The sequence below is a fragment of the Perognathus longimembris genome, chromosome 8 (assembly GCF_023159225.1).
Source record: "Perognathus longimembris pacificus isolate PPM17 chromosome 8, ASM2315922v1, whole genome shotgun sequence".
NCBI lineage: Eukaryota > Metazoa > Chordata > Mammalia > Rodentia > Heteromyidae > Perognathus > Perognathus longimembris.
This window is the reverse complement of record NC_063168.1, coordinates 72,545,492-72,565,995: the sequence shown is the minus strand read 5'-3', so window position 1 is coordinate 72,565,995 and position 20,504 is coordinate 72,545,492. Positions and strand designations below refer to the sequence as shown.

General features: G+C 50.9%; 1 protein-coding gene across 1 annotated transcript; it reads right to left on the bottom strand.

Moving 5' to 3' along the window:
* Positions 1-159: 159 nt before the first annotated feature.
* On the bottom strand, positions 160-19,705 carry Pdia6 (protein disulfide isomerase family A member 6). Its single transcript, XM_048353411.1, has 13 exons — positions 19,602-19,705; positions 15,666-15,807; positions 13,276-13,333; positions 12,811-12,937; positions 9,207-9,313; positions 7,594-7,724; positions 7,214-7,328; positions 6,419-6,559; positions 5,878-5,962; positions 5,708-5,780; positions 3,878-4,036; positions 1,435-1,531; positions 160-614 (listed from the first exon to the last, which is right to left on the bottom strand). The coding sequence occupies exons 1-13, from the start codon at positions 19,618-19,620 to the stop codon at positions 546-548; spliced, it is 1,323 nt and encodes a 440-aa protein (XP_048209368.1). The 5' UTR covers positions 19,621-19,705; the 3' UTR covers positions 160-545.
* Between the last annotated feature and the right edge of the window lie 799 nt (positions 19,706-20,504).

Here is a 20,504-nt window from a genome sequence, read left to right as displayed (position 1 = left end):
ATCTGACCTCAGATGGCCGCGCTGCAAAGCGTCGGGCCTTGCTTTCCTAAAACGTGCCACGCCTGCAGGGGGCGGCAACGGGGCTGTCAGGCCAGAGTAATTTTGGGGCTACACAGACTATGAAATTTATGATAGGGACACTAATTTCATACATTTATCGGCATTGTCCAAAATAACATTTTATTCTTTAATGGAAAAAGCCATTAATATTCAAATGAAAGAATCACATTTTAAAAAACCTATACATAAGAAACAGCCTCCAAGAACATTCAAGCAGCAGTCAGAGGGCAAGTTTCCCCGCCCAGGTCTCTTCAAACAGTATGCGATAGAACACAATCCAGTCCCTGGTTGGAGCAATTCATAGAATTTTTCAGTGTTTTCTTGAGATGCAAAAGCTGACTGTTGCAGTGTTTTCAAAACGACCGGTCGAGGGCTACTTCTTGGTAGAAAGGCCACTGGTAGATTCAGCTCTGTAAAGAATGCTCTTCACTGCTGGAAAAATCTGCTCGCTCCCAAGAAAAGAAGCTTGAAGCCTGGGCCGGGGCTCACAACTCGTCTTTCTCTAAGTCATCAAGCTCCACGTCGCTGAGGTCAATGTCATCCTCCACAGGAAGCTGCGGGCACAAGGGCAGGGTTAGAGCCACCGTCAGGAAGAGCCCTGAGCAATCAACCGTCAGGCTCCTGTGCAGGCGCCACCTAGCTCCCAGGACTCTAGATCCCGATCCAGGGTCTCCTCAACTTGCTCCTTTACCTAGTATGTGGTAATCATACAACTGGAAAAGCCGAGAACTAGCATGAAGCTTGTTGCTGTTTTGTTTTTGCCGGTCCTGGGCCTTGGACTCAGGGCCTGAGCACTGTCCCTGGCTTCTTTTTGCTTAAGGCTAGCACTCTGCCACTTGAACCACAGCGCCACTTCTGGGGAATCGAACCCAGGGCTTCATGTGTAAGAGGCGAGCACTTTAAAACTAGGCCATATTCCCAGCCCCCTTCCTTTTTCTTTTTGAGACAGGTATTTTTTTCCCTCTTAGTCCTGAGGCTTGAACTCAGGGCCTGTGAGCTTCCCCTGAGCTGCTCAGCGCCAGTGCTCTACCACTTGAGCCACAGCTCTACTGCTGGTTTTTTGGTGGTTACCTGGCGATAAGAATCTCCTTTTAAGACTGTCTCAAAAGGGCAGCTAAACGTCAGTTCATTTGTCCTTTGGAGGCTGCTGGGACAGAACTGTATAGAACTGCTAATGTCCAAACTACAGTTTTCCATCTGAGACTCGGCCAGCGGGCGCCAGGCCACGTGTCTGCCTTTGGGCAAGCTTGAGGAAAGCACCTCACTATGCAACCGACCCTCGCCATACTGTTCGGAAGGCAAGGGACGTGACAGGAAGAACCTTGTGGAAGGTGCCAGGCCAGGGAGTGCGGCCTCTGCTCTGAGGACACTCACCTCGCCGTCGCGGCCGTCCCAGGGCTCTCTGACAGCAATGGCAGGAAAGGCCCCGCCTCCCACAGGCGCCGTGGAGCCGCGCCCAAAGGACAGCTCCCTGAGGGCAAAGGACAAGGCAGGGGGGTGTTAGGTTCTCTAGGGCTGTGAACCTGCGCACAGCACATCAACCAACTCACCCTACACACTCATTCCCGAAACATGCCACGGGCTGCCTAAGAAAAACCACAGAACGTTCACCTGTGTTCAAGTCCCGACACCATAATCAAATAAACAGAATTCCGTGACAATCACAAACGTACCCCACACCTTTGCGACACCTCGTTAGCTCTATCAGCCACAAAGCCGAGGTGACTAAGGCAATCTGAACTGCTATAATTTCTTTAGATACAATAATGGCACTGTGTTTCTAGACGCTTTCTGAGACAGCCAGCCCCGGCTGGCCTCCTGAGGGGTGGGATTATAGACGTGTACCACCACACTGGACACGGGGTGACATTGTGGGACCTGCTGGCTGCTCGAGTTGAAAATCTGTGTAAATGTCCTTTAGCCAAGTTTCTCTACCTTTGTACAAATTTAAAAATTTCCATAATTGGGGAGACAACACTGCGTAAATCCTCATAGGTTGTGTTTATTGCTGCTTAGGGCTTTTGGCTTCTTGCTTGACTGATTTTTAGATCACGTATCTACCCTGTGTCGTTCCATCCATCAAGACACAGGAGGTCACTGCCCAGGAGGGAGGGAGGCGGGGGGAGGCTCAAGCTGCCCCCCAACTCCCACCTCGTCACCATCCCAGGCCCCGGGGGAGGCACTGCTGAAGGGTGGCCTTGGGAGCGCCCAGTCTCCACACGGCTCCAGCACAAGCTTGTGCATGTGAGCAGACTCTTGCACACATCTGTCCGTCCCCAGTCAGAACCCGCTGGGCTACTTCTGGTGCTCTGAACTAGCTTCCACCCGGCTGAGGAGGAACGTGAAAGCCAAAGCTGGAAGGGAAATCCTTTAGGCCCTGTTGAAATGTTTAGCGTGAAGTCAGGCTCAGGCTCAGGCTCAGGCTGAGATGGAGGGCGGAGCAGATGGACAGCTCTACGAACTGGCTTGTAAGTGTGAAAACCTGTCACATGTGCACACCACGGGACAGAATGACGTAGGGACTTCCATTTGCAAATAAGGACGGGCCCCACCTTTCCTGAGGTGGGAACACAAAGCTGCCTGGGGTGGCAAGGGGAGGCAGGCCAGCAGGTGGCCCGACATGGAAAAGAGAATGACGTACACAATGACTTAAAAGCTCTGCCTTACGAATATCCAATCCTCTTCCATTTCAAATGCAAAACTCCATTTGTTAAAATTTATATAAATACCTATTTTAAGCCAAAAGGCACAGCAAAATGCAACAGATAGAATACAAGAAATTACCTGAGAACAGCCGTCTTTACCCGGGCCATCATTTTGACCAGGGATGGGAATCTCAAAAATCCCATGGAGGTAGAAACAGAATCCCATGACTCTGCATCTGCTTACTTCAGGCCCTGCACATAGCTGTGCCTACGCCACTTAGGATTTCCAGTTACATGACACACCTTCTGAGACCCATTTCAACAGGAAGGCTGCTAAGCCTATTACCATAGGCTAGCATGTAGTGTGTGCACACACTAGTGAGGCGTTAGCTACAGAGAGACACTGAAAACAAAACCCTCATCCAGTCATGCCCCGGGAGACACCCAGGAGTCCCACCCCCTGGGGTAACTGCATGGCCAATCCGATGTGGTAGTGATTAGTGGTCAATCTGTGGCCAAGTCTTCTGCCCCAGGGGTAAAAGAACTCCTGGGCAGGGCAGTTTCAACTAACAGGTACCTTCCCAGTGGAACACCTGGGTCCTGAATCTGACCTTTGCACAACGAACTCCTGCTCATGGCTTCACACCTAAAGCCACATCTCCTACCTATACTTAAAACTGAAATGAAGCACGAGCATGGACTCCTAAGTTGCCCTAGGACTGGGTTGCCTAGAGTTTTAGTGTCTATAGTAGTTCCTAAACTGGCACACCAATTTCACCTATCGTGTTGACACCTTGTTTGGGGGGAATTTTGTAATTATAACTCCTGCAAACACCGGACAGGCCAGAATGGCCTTATCACCAGGTTGCCTTCTGGGAATCTGCCTCCCCCAAAGACTGATGGACTGCAGCTGCAGAACAAAAGAGCAGAGATGACCATACCTGTCCATTGTTAAGACAGAGCTAGTTGCGACCTTTTGGCTTCTGTAAACGCGCCTGCTTGCTTACTGGCTTTAAGCATTAACTGCTAAATTCTGCTCCTGTGAATCGGCTTTGCTTGCCTTTATAAACCCCCTGCTACTGAGGTTTGGGGCTACTCACTCCTGAGTTAGCCCCGGCTGGTCATTTTGCTCAATAAACAAACCTTGGTTTGAAAAAAAAAAAAGAAATTACCTGAGAAATTCGTTAATGCCTTGCTCACTGAAAGAGCCTTTGAGAAGGGCAAATTTCATCTTGCGGGCATTTATGGCTGCCATGGCGGGGTATCCGAACCCCCCGATCCCCAGTGCATTCTCAAGCTCATACTGGGCTCCAGCTTCTGTCCACAGCCATCTGCAAAAGCAGACCAATTTTTAGGGCAAAGGCATCTTTAAATTAGTTAGACTCTAGCTAGTAGATCTTATAAAGTCCCCAGGAAGGGTTGCTGTATCTCTAAAAGCTTTTTCTCTGGGCTCCAAAATACTGTCACTAAACTTATATGAAGCTTTCCTATGTTTGTCCCTTAAATTCAACCAATATTATTTACCTTCATAGGTATAGAACATATTTGCCGAACCAGTGTCAAAGGAGTGAAGTCCCTGTGGGGGGCAGCAGGGGGCGCTACGTACCCAGAGGAAGCAATGGATACTGAAGACTGGGAGCGAGAAGACAAATGGGAAGTGAACAGAAATAAGAGAAACTGTTTCCTTTTTTTGTGCTGTCCCTAGGCTTTTTAGCTCACTAACATTCTACTACTTGAGCCATTTGTGGCTTTTTTGGTAGTTAATTGGAGATAAGAGTTCCATGGGCTTTCCTGCCCGGGCTGGCTTTGAATCATGATCTTCAGATCAGCTTCCTGAAATAGTTAAGATTATGGGTGTGAACCACCAGTGAGAAGCTATTTTCAAAATCTGCTGTATCCTAGCTGGGCAGGGTGGTGCACACCTGTAATTGCAGAACTTAGAAGCAGATGCAGGAAGATTCTGTTTAAAGTTAGCCTGGGCTCATAGTAAGACCCAGTTTAAAAAAAAAGTGGGGGGGCTGGGAATGTGGCTTAGTGGTAGAGTGCTCGCCTAGCATGCATGAAGCCCTCGGTTCGATTCCTTAGCACCACACAAACAGAAAAAGCCGGAAGTGGCACTGTGGCTTAAGTGGTAGAGTGCTAGCTTTGAACAAAAAGAAGCTCAGGGACAGTGTCCAGGCCCTGAGTTCTAACCCCAGGACTGGCAAAAAAAGGGGAACCAATTTTGTTGATGATGTTGTTTCTGCTTAGAACCCAGCCTCCACTCAGAAGTGAGTAGGAAATACACATTCATTTTCTCTTTAGCTAAACTGTGTACTAACTTTTTGTTCACCAGCCTAAAACCCTCATGACCCCCGCCTTTTTCTTTCTTTTTTTTCTTTTGCAGACACTGGGGGGTTTGGACGCAGGTCCTTGTACTTGTTCATCTTTCTTCCTCACTTGATCCATGCCTCTAGCCTGGCTTTTGGCTGGATACCTAGAGATAGTCTAGTGAACCTCCCTGCTCAGGCTGCCTTTGAACTATGTCCTCTGGATCTCAGCCTCCTGAGTAGCTAGGATTACACCAGCACCAGACTGCAACCATTTTTTGGTTGTTTGTTTTGTTTTAGCCAGTTCTGGGGCTTAAACCCAGGGATTGGGTACTGTCCCTGAGCTTGTTTTGGCTCAAGGCTAGCACTCTACCACTTGAGCCACAGCACCACTTCCGGCTTATTTTTGTTATGTGGTACTGAGGAACCAAATCCAGGGCTTCATTCATGCTAGGCAAGCATTCTACCACCAAGCCACATTCCCAGCCCTTCAACCACTTTTTTAAGAGATGATGAGAAGGGTTAAGAAGTAATCCTCTAGGATTCCTCTAGTAATCCTCTAGGACAAGAGACGGGCCTCAGGCTAGAGCTCTTCCTGCCTCAGCCTCCCGAGTCCTGTGGCTGGCTTCCTATCTTCCATGAAGCCATGCGGCAGGGGGAGCCCCGGAGCACATCACGGAGCTGGTAACTCACCCCCACATCTTCTTCTTATATTTGTCTGCCAATTTCAGAAGCACGTCCAGGTAAGAGTTTCTGCCCGAAGCTCCTGATTTAAACAGACAGACACAAGGAAAGCATTCAGGTCAGCGCGCGGAGGTGACGTGGACGCGCCCTGGGGACCACGGCGCAGGGCGCACGCTCACCGGTGTCGAGGATGTGCGGCAGCACGGCCACCACGCACAGCTGGTGCTCCTCGCACGTCTTCTTGGCCACGTCCTCGTTGATTATCTGCGGGCCACAGGGCAAGGCGCAGGTGGAGGGCAGCCCACCACCTCCCTGGCATTCCTCCCCGACCCCGCCACCCTCCGCAAGCCACCGGACGGACCCGGAGCCCCAGGCACACGGGGCCTCAGCTTCCCCGTCTGCCGCTCAGCGTGCCTGGGAACGCCAGGGAAATGGACCCCATGGCCGGTGCTCACACACGATGCCCTCCCCTCCCCAGAGGGGCTTCCCGGGGCGCCCTGACTGCAGGGCAATTACTTTAATACTAAAAGCTATAAAGACAAGCAAGCTATCAGAAGCCATCTGTGAGATTTTCCACCGTTTTGAACTACTCCCACTTTGGAGCATTGGAAAGGGAAGCAGAGAGCTGAGGATGAAAGGTGAAAATTCGAGTCTCCCACCTCACCCTCCTCCCTTCCAGCCAGGAGGCGCCATTCCCAGCACCAAGGGCTGCAGGCTCACCTCCAGCAGCTCAGGAGGGGGTGCGTTATCGGAGAACAGATCCAGGGCCCGGGACACTATGTCCGATCTTGTCCGCCCACCGTCATAATCCACAGGGGACTCGCCTTTCTGGAATATCTTGATTGTGGGAAATCCTCTAATCTATTGGGGGGAAAACCCCACAACCTTTAGTTTCCAAAACCAGCTTCAAATATCTCTCCTCAGCTTGGCACAGTGAACACCTGTAATCTCAGTTACATGGGAGGCTGGAACGGGAGGCCTGCAAGTTGGAGACCCTGAGCAACTGAGACCCTCCCTCATTAGTGTACACACACATACATATGGCTGGAGTTACCTCTGAGCTGTAGGATTTTACTTGCATACACAAGGCTCTGGGTTCAATTCTCAGCACCACATCAAAAACTGAGGTTAGGATTAAATTCTCATTACTACCCCCTCCCCACCAAAAAATTGGAATTCCTCAACCTGAGTAGTGTCAGATAATTCTCGACGATCTATTCGTTTTAACAGTCCATGCAGATCCTGCGAAGTTCCAATGTTATTCTAGCCCTGAGTATTCATGTGACCTACGTGCTCCCAAACAAACACCAGCACACACAGGTCAGCCTTCAAAGGCCATGTGAGTGCCCTGTCCATCAAACAGCACAAGCAGTGCAACAGTGCGAAAAACCCAGCCGTCCTCAGTCCCGATGCAACCGTGATGGCCACGGCGGCCAGGCGCCTCCCCCTCCCTGGCACTCTGCATCACGTGACGGCTGTGTACTGCCAGGGATACGGGCCTGGCCGGGCACTCACCCCGTATCGGCTGGCGAGGACCTGGTTGACGGTGGCGTCCACGGCCGCCAGCTTCACTTTCCCCTTCGTCTGCTCCTTGACCTCGGTGGCAGCAGCGGCCCACTCCGGCTCCAGGCTGCGGAGATGCACGGCCGACAAGTCTTTGTGGGTCCCAGTGTAGTGCTCAGCCCCATCTGGGCCTTTCTGCCTAACCCGAAGTCCCTCGCGCAGCTTCACAAACGGCCGATCTAGCCCTCGCATCCTCGCCCCGCGCGAGGGCTGGGCGCGGCAGAGCCCCCGGCGATGCGTGCAGGGTCAGGGCTCCCGTGGGCCGAGGACCGACCCCAGGCACCGACCAAGCGACCCAGGCAAACGCAAAGCGTGTGGCAGAAAGCACTTACTTTTTGCAGTGTCCACACCACGGAGCATAAAACTCCACCATCCACACATCTTCACTGTCCAGAACGTTCTTATCAAAGCTGTCGTCCGTGAGCTCCACCACATCCTTCTTCCCAGAACCATCGCTTCTACCCTGTCACACAGGACAGCCAATTACAACCTGACCAAAATGTGTGTGCGTACATACATGTTCACACACGCGCACACACAATCATTTCCCACCGCAGTGCGGGTTTTGAGTCCTTTAGTGAAGTCGTCAGTGAAGCGCGAGGCGCGGTGAATGCCGCTTCGTAAATGGCATCCTTCGCTCAGGAGCCTTCCCTCCGCGCACAGCGCCACGCACAGCGCCGCACGCGGCCTGTGACGCACACGGCCTGTGACGCACGCGGCCCGTGACGCACGCGGCCCGTGACGCACGCGGCCCGTGACGCACGCGGCCTGCTCGGCAGCTCCTTCGCCTGCTGTGCTGGTGAGGGGAAAGCTCAGGACTGCTCAGAGCCACATCCCAACACAGCGGCAGCTCGCACTCAGGGACATTCGCACCCGTCCCCCGCCGCTCAGAGCTCAGCCATGCCAGTAGCACTTACTTAATGCCTTCCTTCCCTTCCTTTCTTTCTTGGGGTACAAGGGATACAGCCGCCATGTGCAGAAGGCACGCAGTGCTGTACCCCTCAGCGACACCCCAGAACCTCTTTTCCTTTTTCAAACATTTTCTTCAGTACTAAAGCTCAGAAGCAACCAGCACAGCTCTACTGCTTTCTGTTGCCAGAGCACGAGAGAGACGCGGCAGCCCGCTCACCCAGTGCCCAGGTCTGAAATGAAAGGGAAGAACGGGAAGTCTCTGCGTAGCTCAGAGTTCCTTGGTCTCCTAGAAGACTGGAGAGCCATTCTCTAAACCTCCTCAATGCCTCCCTGGGAGGCAGACATCAGGAGTGGGGCTTGAGGTCAGCCCAAGCAAAAAACAATGAGCGAGCCAGGAGCAGTGGCGCGCTCTGTACTTGTGTGTACAGGACGAAGCACTGTGGCCCAGGGCCGGGCTGGGCAAAAAGCGAGACCCTTGGAAAAACACCTCAATCAACAATGGCTGGGGCACAGCTTACATAACACAGTACTTGCGTAGCAACTGTGGGTCCCCAAGTTAAAACGCCAGTACCACCAAAAATTAGAAAAATGACTCCTACCTTTCCACAAGAATGTGGGTATATCATGGCCGAGCTTCATATTTTATACAAAGGCCTGTGAGATACCGATTCCTGGACTACTAGCTTCCATGTCTCCCTCCGCGTGCCCTAGTCACTTGGGTAAAAGTTCCCATGGATTTCTGGCTGATGGCTACATGAACTCCACTGCTGCCGCCTGAGGTCATGGGGAGGTTCCAGAGCCCCAGCTTCCCGGGAGCGCCCCGGGGCACCTCCTGTGGCTTGCCTACAACTTGGTGGCATGCACACGCTGAGTGACAGGCAGGCAGGCAGGCAGCGGACTCCACCTGTGATCAGTTGACACACAACTAAATGTTCACCACCACCCCCCCCCCCCCGCCGTCTTCTACAGAAGTCCACGTAGTAAAGGCTACACACCACGAGACGATCTCAAGGTGGAGTGGACACAGCCTTACTTGCTTTCCGGAAGTGTACCCGCCGCTTCGGCCCGCAAGGCGGTCCTTCACCAGCTGGCGCAGGGCGCCCAGGGCAGCATCCACAATGGCCTCCCCAGTTCTGCCACCTGCAGGACAGGAAGGGCGCAGGTCCTCAGTGTGGCTCCCGACACCAGCTGAGGATGGAGGACGGGCATCCCTGCACCTCAGCTTCCCCAGATGGCAGACAGATCCAGCGACGCCTGTGCTGACGAGAGCACTCTCTCCCTACAATGCGGCCCGCACAGCTGGCACCCAGACAGCCAATTGTCTTCTTTGGTTTGAGGTAATTAGTGTGATAAGAGCCCCTGCTCATGGCCTGTGCATCCCATCTACTCGAGAGAACACTCGGCAAATGTTCACCGCACAGACAACGCGTGCAGACGGATGAGCAGCTCATTACCCACTTAGCAAAGCAGGCAAGTTTCCAAATATAGACATATAGAAAAAGCGACTCCAATACTGTGACACACAGCAAACTGTGCAGGGAGAAATTAGCATATGAAATACCCCTGAAGCCAAGTAACCAGAATGCAATCAAAGCCTTTTTGTTTGGGTTTTTGCTGGTCCTGGAGCTTGATCTCAGTGCCTGGGCACTGTCCCTGAGCTTCTCAAGTTCCAGTTTTTCTTCTCCTAGCCAATCAAATGGTCCAAAGATAAAAACTTCCCCTCAGAATAAAAATAGTGTAGCGCCCACGCCCCTTTTAATGATCTCAGTTAGCCATGATCTTGACTCAAGTGAGAGTATACTAACTGTAACTACTGTATATTGCCATTGTTCTATTGTTAATTGCTTATCTTCACTTTCCTACTAGACTTAATTCATAAATGAGGGCACATCTGCATACAGAAACAAGTTATACAGAGTGTGTTCAGGGTTTGGTGCAATTCAAGGTTCTGGGTTCACTAGGGTCTTGGAATGCACTACACCCCAAGTGAAAGAGGGTGCACCCCCCCCCTCAGAGCACAAGAGGCAAGATCAACAGAGACAGCCTTGCACTCTCAGGGGAGTCTCATTGAGCCAGTGCCTCCCCCCCTCCCCTCACAAGGATCACACTGAATTTGAATTCAGGCTCCAAGTGGGGAAGGAAGGCTTTCCTGATGCGCACAGGCACTGCGCAGATTAGACCTGCTCTTCTTTTTTTTTTTTTTTTTTTTGGCCAGTCCTGGGCCTTGGACTCAGGGCCTGAGCACTGTCCCTGGCTTCTTCCCGCTCAAGGCTAGCACTCTGCCACTTGAGCCACAGCGCCGCTTCTGGCCGTTTTCTGTATATGTGGTGCTGGGGAATCGAACCTAGGGCCTCGTGTATCCGAGGCAGGCACTCTTGCCACTAGGCTATATCCCCAGCCCCTAGACCTGCTCTTCTAAGCAGCTCTGACAATAGGTATAGCTGTGTTCCCCAAATCCTTATTTACAAAAACAGTGCCAGGCTGGGCACTGATGGCTCATGTCTGTAATCCTAGCTACTCAGGCAGCTGAGATCTGAGGATCATAGTTATGAAGCCTGCTTAGGCAGAAAATTGCTTGGGACCCTCATCTCCAAGCAACCAGCAAAATGCCAGACTAAAGCAAGCAAGTGAGCAAGACCGAGAGGTGCTGGGCTCAAACCACTATATACTGGCACCAAAAGTAAATTAAGGGGCTGGGGATATAGCCTAGTGGCAAGAGTGCCTGCCTCGGATACACGAGGCCCTAGGTTCGATTCCCCAGCACCACATATACAGAAAAAACGGCCAGAAGCGGCGCTGTGGCTCACGTGGCAGAGTGCTAGCCTTGAGCGGGAAGAAGCCAGGGACAGTGCTCAGGCCCTGAGTCCAAGGCCCAGGACTGGCCCAAAAAAAAAAAAAAAAAGTAAATTAAACAAAGAATAAAACTTTAAAAAAAGGAATGATGTATTTAAGGTCTTATTTCCAAGAATTTTTGGCCCATAACTTGGGGGATCTATCAACTATACTGACACGTAACATGCATCGGTCTCCTGTGCCTTACAGATTACAGGAGGGCTTTCACATCCCTACTTCCCAAGCGCGGAGCAATGAAGTCCTACTTAGTTTGGAGAGCCCTATAGTAAGGCCAGCAAGCAGTCAGACCAGGCCGGACTGCCTTAGCCTCCCAAGTTCAAGGTCTACAGATCCCACACCCACTGGCCTCCTCTTGTATCAGCAATACCCCACAGGAAGCATCAAGTGCGGGCACCATGACAACACTGTGTTCACTGTGGTGCTGATCACACCACCAAAAATAATAGATACACTTTATGTGATAAAATCTTAGAATGGGGGCTGGGAATATGGCCTGGTGGCAAGAGTGCTTGCCTCATACACATAAGGCCCTGGGTTCGATTCCCCAGCACCACATATACAGTATACAGAAAACGGCCAGAAGTGGCGCTGTGGCTCAAGTGGCAGAGTGCTGGCCTTGAGCAAAAAAGAAGCCAGGGACAGTGCTCAGGCCCTGAGTCCAAGGCCCAGGACTGGCAAAAAAACAAAAACAAATAAAATAAAATAAAATCTTAGAATGTAACCAACCTAACCACAATGGAAGCCTTAAATCTGGTAAGCTGGATGCTTTCATTAGGACCACTGATCTGGCAATTCTTACTATCTTTTTTTTTTTTTTTTTTTTTTTGGCCAGTCCTGGGGCTTGGACTCAGGGCCTGAGCACTGTCCCTGGCTTCTTTTTGCTCAAGGCTAGCACTCTGCCACTTGAGCCACAGCGCCACTTCTGGCCATTTTCTGTATATGTGGTGCTGGGGAATCGAACCCAGGGCCTCATGTATATGAGGCAGGCACTCTTGCCACTAGGCCATATCCCCAGCCCCAATTCTTACTATCTTAATAAAAAATCTATTTATAGTATCTTTTTGGGGTTGGTATGTGGTGCTAGGATCTTACCCAGAACCCTGTCTATGCTGAAGGTATTATCCACACTGAGCTATACCGCGAGCCTGTTTGGGATGTCTTAAATAGCGTGACCAGAATAACATGAGAGTCTGGAACCAGAACTCTCTGGGTGATGCAGCGACTCATAGCTAACACTCACAATTTACTTATCTGCAAGACGAGAACTGAAAGTGTCTATTTCTAGTAGTTTAAGAGAAAAAAAACAACAGCTTTCATATTCAAATGTTATAAGTCATAAAGATCCATGAACAAAATACCGGGTAGTACTGCTGAAAGTTTATACCGACCTGCAAAGCACAGGCTCGTCTTTTCATTGATTTGCTAGGTCCTACTCCCAAAGCAAAAGGAAGAAACCTCCACAGACCCTTATCAAGTGTTAAGTAATCGTGATGATGACAAAGCCATGAAGGTAACAGAGAACACCACTGCTCTACCACTGGTAAGGTGGTGTGGGTGTAACCTAGCATAAACAATAACCGGTGCTAATCATCCTGACCCTCATCTTGGCCGCAGGCGGCTCTGATGTACAGAACTACGCGGAGTAGGAAAAGCCCCTCTATGCCATCTCTTGACAGGGCGCTTCAGCATAAATGAGGTTGAGAAGTTTGCCGGAGCCGAGCTAAGTTATACAATCACCCTAGGCTCTCCTACAAGCCACTGGAGTGTTTAGGGAAAGTCCTTACCCTGATAATCTTCAGGTTTGTTTTTGTTAGCTCCAAAAATCTTGATGGTAGGAAATCCCTGAACACCATACTGACCACCCAGGGACTGGTGTTTATCGGCATCAACTGCACCCACTTTCACAACATCCTGTGGAAACAGAAGAGTTTGCTGTTTTCCCTTCAACTGAGAGCATCATCTGATGCAAGTGAAATCACAGGTGAGGTGAGGCGAGGAAGAGGCTCCGCCCTGAACGCCGGCAGACCCTGGGGGCTCGCACGACAGGACAGGAGACAGACCTTTCTTCTGGGAAACACAGCGAACCAAAAACACACAGTGCGAAAAACAAAACATCTATCTTCCCTACACGATTTTGCATCACCAGCAGCCTTTTGAACTTTGATATGCAAATTCGCTGCTCAGTGTGCACTCACCCATCTGCACACTTAAACACACACACAGGTAATGGTGACCATCTCAGAACTTACTTTTAATGCAGTTGCTGCTTTCTTCCATTCTGGAGTTAATCTTTGGCAATGACCACACCTTGTAGGGGGAAGAAAAGACAAACAGGTGACAGTTAGAAACCCTCAATTCATAAAACATCCACCGGAGGTCCCGGGGGGAGAGGCAGTGAGGGCGGGACTTGCAGGGGGATGAGCACCGATGAAGCAGGATCAGGGACCTGAGGACATTATGATGGTTATCATTTTCCCTGGGCCTGGGCGCTGCTCCTGAGCTCCTTTTGCTCAAGGCTACCCTGTACCACTGAGACACAGCTCCACTTCCAGCTCTTTCTGTGATCAATCGGAGAAAAGAGTCTCATGGACTTTGCTGCCCAGGCTGACCTCAAACCATGATCCTCAGATCTCAGCCTCCTGTGGAGCTAGGATGACAGGTGTGCGCCACCGGCACCTGGCCACCGAGGACAGCCATGACTTACGACAAGCATTTTGTATACCAGCCCAATGGTTTAATAAACCCTACTGCTGGTTCACTCTATCCTGGAATAGGCCTGAAAGAACCTACCAGTGAACCTGTGAGGCGAGGCAAAATGAAGTCTCTAGTAAAGGAATCTGCGTTTTAGGAAGTTTACTCTGATCTTAAATCTATTAAGGGCTGGCATTCTTTACTGGACCTTTTCATTTTTAAACTTTTTATTGTTATCATAAAGGTGATGAACAGGGGGGCAATGGTTACATAGATCAGGTAATGAGTCCCTTTCTTTCTGGGCAATGTCAATCCTTCCCTCATTCTCTCCCAGTTTTTCCCTCCTGTTCCCATCCACAAGCTACATAGTTTATTTTCAAGTAGAGTTTTTTGTTTTTTCTGTAGTCCAGGCTGGCCTTGAACTTGAGACCCTCCTCCCGCAGTCTCTTCTGTGCTGGGATTACAGGCATGTACCAGCATACCCAGCTCAACTTTAGACAAGGCATCTGTCTTGAATCTCCTGTGCTTCTGTTATCTCAACACTCTGCTACTCACATGCCATACGTGCCATTCTGAGAGTGAAAAGTGCACATTTAAACTCAACTAAGTAAACCTAACAGGCTGAAAAGCATGTGATACCACAAGATGGGGGGTGGGGAAGGACAAGGGAGGGCAGAGACAAGGGGAAAAACCCTTAATCTTGCAGGTTCCAGCACTGTGAAAAAGTTGTGGAACACAGAAGTACTTCTGAAAAATTGTGCACATAGAAACTCATGTTGTAGGTAGCTATGCTGTATATCCTCACTGCTCCATGTTTTATGCAGACACCATAGTTTATTCATACAGATCTGGTATATTTTCCCCAAGTTTAAAAAGTCCTCTTCTCTAAAGACTGATAAGCAAATGCCATGTGCAGCATCATAAAGGATTTCATCAAATCCCTGTAAAGCCCAGGCAAGTCGGTCACTATTTTCATTTTACAAAGGATCCCATGGAGGCTGAGGAGAAATCCGCTCACCACCACACAACTGTGGGTGGCGGTTGTCTGACAGGTTTCGTTTTTGTTTCTGTGGTGCCGGGGATCAAACTAGGGCCTCATGCAAGCCAAACTTGAACTCTACCATCGTGCTACACCCTCCACCAAACCCGTTCTTCATTCTCAGTACCATGCTCTGTTAAAATGCAGGCTCCCACAGTGGGGACCCGGCACGGCTCACACTAAGTCACGAGGGGTGGAGCTTGCGGGTGCCAGCTCACCACGCCGTGCACCTACAAATGCGTGGCTTGGGGCAAGCCCTGCTCCGCTCTAGGGGCTCTGTACTGACCCTGCTGTACCCTCATGCATTTTGCATATTTTCCACTCATTTGTTTCTATATTTGTGTTTTCTTTTTTGCATTGAATGCTTAACTACACACAGCCCTGTACTGTGATGACTATATGCGATTATGTACCACGAGTTTAAGGATAGTTACATGGCATTTTGGCTGTACTGAGGTTAAAACTCAGGGCTTCCTGCTTGTGTGGCAGGTGTACTACCACTTGAGCCATTTCCAGCCCTTTTAGCTCTGGTTATTTTAAAGAGTCCTCTTTTGGGTCTGGAGGGGGGGGAAACAAACCTGGGCTGACTTCGAACTTGGATCTTCCCAACCTACACCTCCTGGGTATCTAGCATTCAAGGCAAGAACTACCAGGAATCTAGCCTTTTTTCTTTGAGACAGGGTCTCACTACGTAACTTTAGGCTGTCTCTGAACTTGAGCTGCTTGCTGGTTCTTCTCTTTCCTTTGCTTAGGATTCTTTGTTCATGTGCCATTCCCCTCCTCGCTACTTCTTTTCAGCAAGCAATGGACTAACATAGATCAGACACTGAACAGAAACAGCTTTTCATATGGATCCCCTCAATTTCATGAAGGACCAAAAGTCATCTCTAAGCATTCTGCAGTACTTACCATGGAGCATAGAATTCTACAAGCCACAAACCGTTACTCTGAATAACTTCCCTGTTGAAATTTGACGGAGTTAACTCGATGACATCGTCACTAGAGGAGTAGAGGCCACTGACCGCCAGAATCAAGGTGCAGCTCACCAGACCTGCAACGACACAAAAGCACCCAGTGATGGCACTGTTGGCAGCAAGTCCCCAAGGAGGATGGCCAGCCTGCGGGCCAGCCGGGGCCCCTGCCCTTCCCTGCTGCAGCTGGAGCCCATGAACTTCCCTCCCAGGGCGCAGTGCTGGCGAGCAGGAGCAGCACCCGAGAAGGCTTAAGGTGTAAGCACTGTGCTTTGCAATGGAGTCGTAAATAAAGCTCACAGCTTAAGAACTTGGAAAGATGGGGTGGTCACAGCGAGAGGTATGCAGGGAAGACCGAGGACTGCTGTTAAGATTTACTGACAGCCAAGACTGGCCTCCTGCCAGTTGAGGCAGCATAGTGAAAACCTCCCAAGGGTTGAGAGAATATGTAACTCTTCAATCAAGTTTTGTTACAAAGAGTAAGAAATCCCAGCTAGCTCAGTGGGAGGAGTATGAAACTCTTAAAAGGCAGAAAAGAACAAGTAACTATATGGTAGAGGAAAGTACCTTTTTTTTCTTTTTTTTTTTTTAAAGACTTACTAGTACCCGTTAGTGGTACACAGGGGATTTCACCCAGACATTTCTATACATGCTTACAAAGCACCCCATTAGACCAGTAAAGCAGCCTAGCTTGTAAAGCAGTTTAATCCTCAGTATCTGGGGGAGGAAAAAAAAGTAAACGAAAAGATTGGCCCTAGATAGCTATCTGTGGAATTCTACTTTGGTTTTTTGTTTCATGAGACAGGGTCTCACCACTACTTTACTATATAGCTCAGACTGGCCTAGAACACACACACACACACACACACACACACACACACACACACACACACACTCTCTCTCTCTCTCTCTCTCTCTCTCTCTCTCTCTCTCTCTTTGCCAGTCCTGGGGCTTGAACTCAGGGCCTGGGCACTGTCCCTGAGCTTCTGTTTGCTCTAGCCTAGCACTCTACCACCTGAGCCACAGTGCCACTTCTGGCTTTTTCTGTGTATGTGGTACTGAGGAATTGAACCCAGGGCTTCATGTGTGTTAGGCAAGTGCTCTACTGCTAAGCCACATTCCCAGCCCTGGCCTAGAATTCTTTTTTTTTTTTTTAAACAAAGGTTTTTGTTGTTGTTGTTTGTTTGTTTTTTGCCAGTCCTGGGGCTTGGACTCAGGGCCTGAGCACTGTCCCTGGCTTCTTTTTGCTGAAGGCTAGCACTCTGCCACTTGAGCCACAGCGCCACTTCTGGCCGTTTTCTATGTATGTGTTGCTGGGGAATTGAACCCAGGGCCTCATGTATACGAGGCAAGCACTCTTGCCACTAGGCCATATCCCCAGCCCCATGGCCTAGAATTCTTGATATGTCTGAATGCTGGGATTACAGGCAGGAGTAACATACAGAGTTCTACTACTGTAAAAGAAGTATGTTTTTTTTATAAAACTGTTCTGAACTGATATGTATTCCATACATCGAATCTACTGTGAAATTTTCTTTGTTTCGATAATTTTTTCTCTTTTAATTTTCTTTCTTTTATTGTTTATGTGGTGCTGAGGGATCAAACCCAGGGCTTCATGCATGCTAGGCAAGCACTCTACCGCTAAACCACATTCCCAGCCCCTACTGTGAAATTTTCTAAGCTGGAAAAAAGCAAAAGAGAATGTTACAGACATTTTGCACTTAAGTAACTAAGATTATTTATTATCTCAAATACAACGGAGGAACCATCTTCCAAATTTACTACTGACTTTTAAATTTATTAGTAACAGTTCAATGCTGAAAATTCTTCTACATCTCCAAATGACTACTTCGTTAAAGAGAAATTTTTAAACAACGTCTCAGGAAATACGGCCTGCCATTTTGCCCACCTACCTTCCAGAAACTTTCCCTTTTAAAATTTGTTTTTGGCAGGAGGCTATACAACAAGCAGGCTCATGTTTGTAATCTCATCTACGAAGAGGCTGAGAGCTGAAGGCCTCACTTCAAAGTCAGTCTGGGCAGACCAAACCTAACATTAGACTTCTTACCTCCAAATAACCAGCAAAACGCTGGAAGTGGAGGTGTGGCTCAGATGATAGAGTGCTAGCCTTCGGAGAAAAAGCCACGGGAGAGCAGAGCTGGAGGCCCTGAGTTCAAGCCCCAGTACCAGGCATAAAAAAATAAAACACCAATCAATAAACGAATGAAAGAAAACTTACATGACTGTATACTGGCATTGTTTTAAGCTTCTTACACACTAAAGTCACTAAAGAATTCTACAGAATGTGCAGCAGTCTGCCCATTTTATACACTAGGAAACACGCAGGGAATGTAGGAGACATAACCAGGAGGTGGAAATCTGGCTACAACCAAGGGATGGGAGGACACAGAGGTGGGACTAGGAGGGACTAGGAGCACTGTTCCATTCACAGGGGAAGGAGATGCTTCCACTACCCTTGGCAATCAGGGGCAGCAGTGAACACCCACTCTCCCCTTCCCACCCCAGGGCCTGGCCACGACCCTCAACCACCCCAGGAATGTGCTTCTTCGCCATATGAAGGTGGTCAGGATTATTGACAGTCTAACGTGGACTTAGGTGTGTGCTTCTGGTGATGGCTAGGGACTCATGCTTGCTTAAATTTCAGAGTTCTTCCAAATTTCCCCTCCTTAGAAGTGATGAACCAATGAAATGTCCCGATCAAAGGTTTGACACCGAAGTTCTTAAAGGGAAAGATGGTATTTGTAGGGTAAGATCTAAAAGCATAAAGTAGCCCGCAACCATCTCCCACCAACCTGAAACCCAAGCAGTTAAACCCAGGATCAATTAAGATGACAAAGTAGATTAATGCTAACCAGTGAATGTTCTCCTTCTACAATTCACGCTGCCATTCGACTCAGTGACAAGAGGCCCTTGCTTGCAAACTGGAAGGTCCCAGCGTCCAGTGAGCAGATGGTGGTTTTGCCATCTGTGTCTTCCTTGTCCGCCAGGGCAATTAAGAGTGTCACCAATTCACATCAGTAACATCTCTGCCCCCACCCTGGTAGCAACTGCCCCGGCCCAGAGCAGCCATCCAGAAACCGAGAGCTCCCCCAAAAGACCGACTCCCATGTATTCACCCGGTTCACGCCTGTAATCCTAGCTCCATAGGAGGCTGAGATCTGAGGACCTCAGTTCCAAGCCAGTTTTGAGTGAAAAGGCTAAGTCAGGGGCATCGCCTAGGTCCTGAGTTCAAGCTCCATGCAGTGCACGCGCGCACACACACACACACACACACACGAGTAACACAGCACACATTTCTACCTTGCTTGCTCTCTCTGGACGCGGACTCACTCACCGATCGTCTGGACCACCCTACAAAGTGCCACCACTATCGACCCCGACAAGACGAGCGTGGTGAGAGCGTCCGCACCCAGGGCTCCGGAACTGGCTCGGGCGGGGTGGGGGGCTCGAGTCCCGCCAGCCCGGGAGGAGGCGACCCTCGGGGGTCGGGGAAACGGCCGGCCGCACCCCCCGGGGCTCCGGGCCCACCCGACTCCGGGACTTCAGGACCGGGGGCGCCAAGCGGAGGCAGCGCGTGCGCGGCGCGGCCCGGACGCACCGGGCTGGAGAAGGGGCCGGCATCGACGCCCCATCTCCCCGCGCCCCACCCCGGCTCGACCCCCCCGGGACCCCCCACCAGACGCCGGGGTCCCCCGGCCTCCGATCCGGCCCCGCGCTCCGCGGCGCCCTCGCTTCCGCCCGCTCCCCCACAGGCAGCCTCCCCGGGCGCCCCACGGCCGGGGCCCCGCTCCCCCCCCCACAGGGCTTCGGGACCCTCCGCGGCGCCCCCTCGGCTCGCCGGCCCCCCGCCTACCGAGCCCCAGGCCAGCCATGCCGAGCGCACGCCACTCGGTCCGCGCCGCCGCCGCCGCCGACTCCGCTCCGCCGCGCCGCGCCGCGCCCACGTCCCGCCCTCGGCCTCCGACAGGCAGTGCGGCGGCGCGCGGGGAGGGGCCGGAAGGGCTCGCCGTGCCGTGGCCACAGCTCATTGGCTGCCAGGAACTTCGCTCACAAACCTGGCCAATAGACGGCGGCCGGGTAGAGGTTACCGGTTTGGTTTTGTGTTTTTTTTTTCCACGGGGGCGGAGACAAACCGGAGGGGGCGTGGTCTGGGGCGAAACCGGAAGGCGCGGTTTGGGGGCGGGGCCGGGGCGGGCTCGGGGCGGGGCCGGGGCGGGCTCGGGGCGGGGCCTGAGGGCGCCTTGTCTTGGTCCCTCGGGTCTCGCCTTGCTGTTCCCGGGAATCCAGCGCTGGGATTCTCTTCTCTTGGGCTCCTCCTCTTTCCCACCCTTGACTCTGGGGGGACCCTCTTCCTTCTCAGCTCACAGCCTATTAAGGCTTCTTGTTCTCCGACGTATTCAGTTAAAAAAGAAAACACAGCCAAACACAAAATACTTGCTAAGTTACTATTTGCATGTGAGATGGCAAGCATGTTTCTCTCTCTCTGTCACTCACACACACACACACACACACACACACACACACACGGCCTGGGTCTCTGGGACCCCGTCGAGCTTAAAACTGCACGTTTTTGGTTCTCTGGATGTCCGCCTCTGTCCTGGGCTCCTCGCAGTGGGTGCACGGTGGACAGCTATTTTGCAAACTTTGCAAAGGTATCTTCCACTTGCTCTGTGTGTGTGTGTGTGTGTGTGTGTGTGTGTGTGTGTGTGTGTGACCTACCAGGCTGCTGCCCACACCTACCCTCAGATCTCAGCTA

Excerpts from the sequence above, each read along its gene's own strand:
- Pdia6 (XM_048353411.1), bottom strand. Across the intron at positions 12,938-13,275 it reads AAGCAGCAACTGCATTAAAA|GATGTTGTGAAAGTGGGTGC; the intron begins GTAAGTTCTGAG and ends CTGTTTCCACAG. Across the intron at positions 5,781-5,877 it reads GCCGCACATCCTCGACACCG|GAGCTTCGGGCAGAAACTCT; the intron begins GTGAGCGTGCGC and ends TGTTTAAATCAG.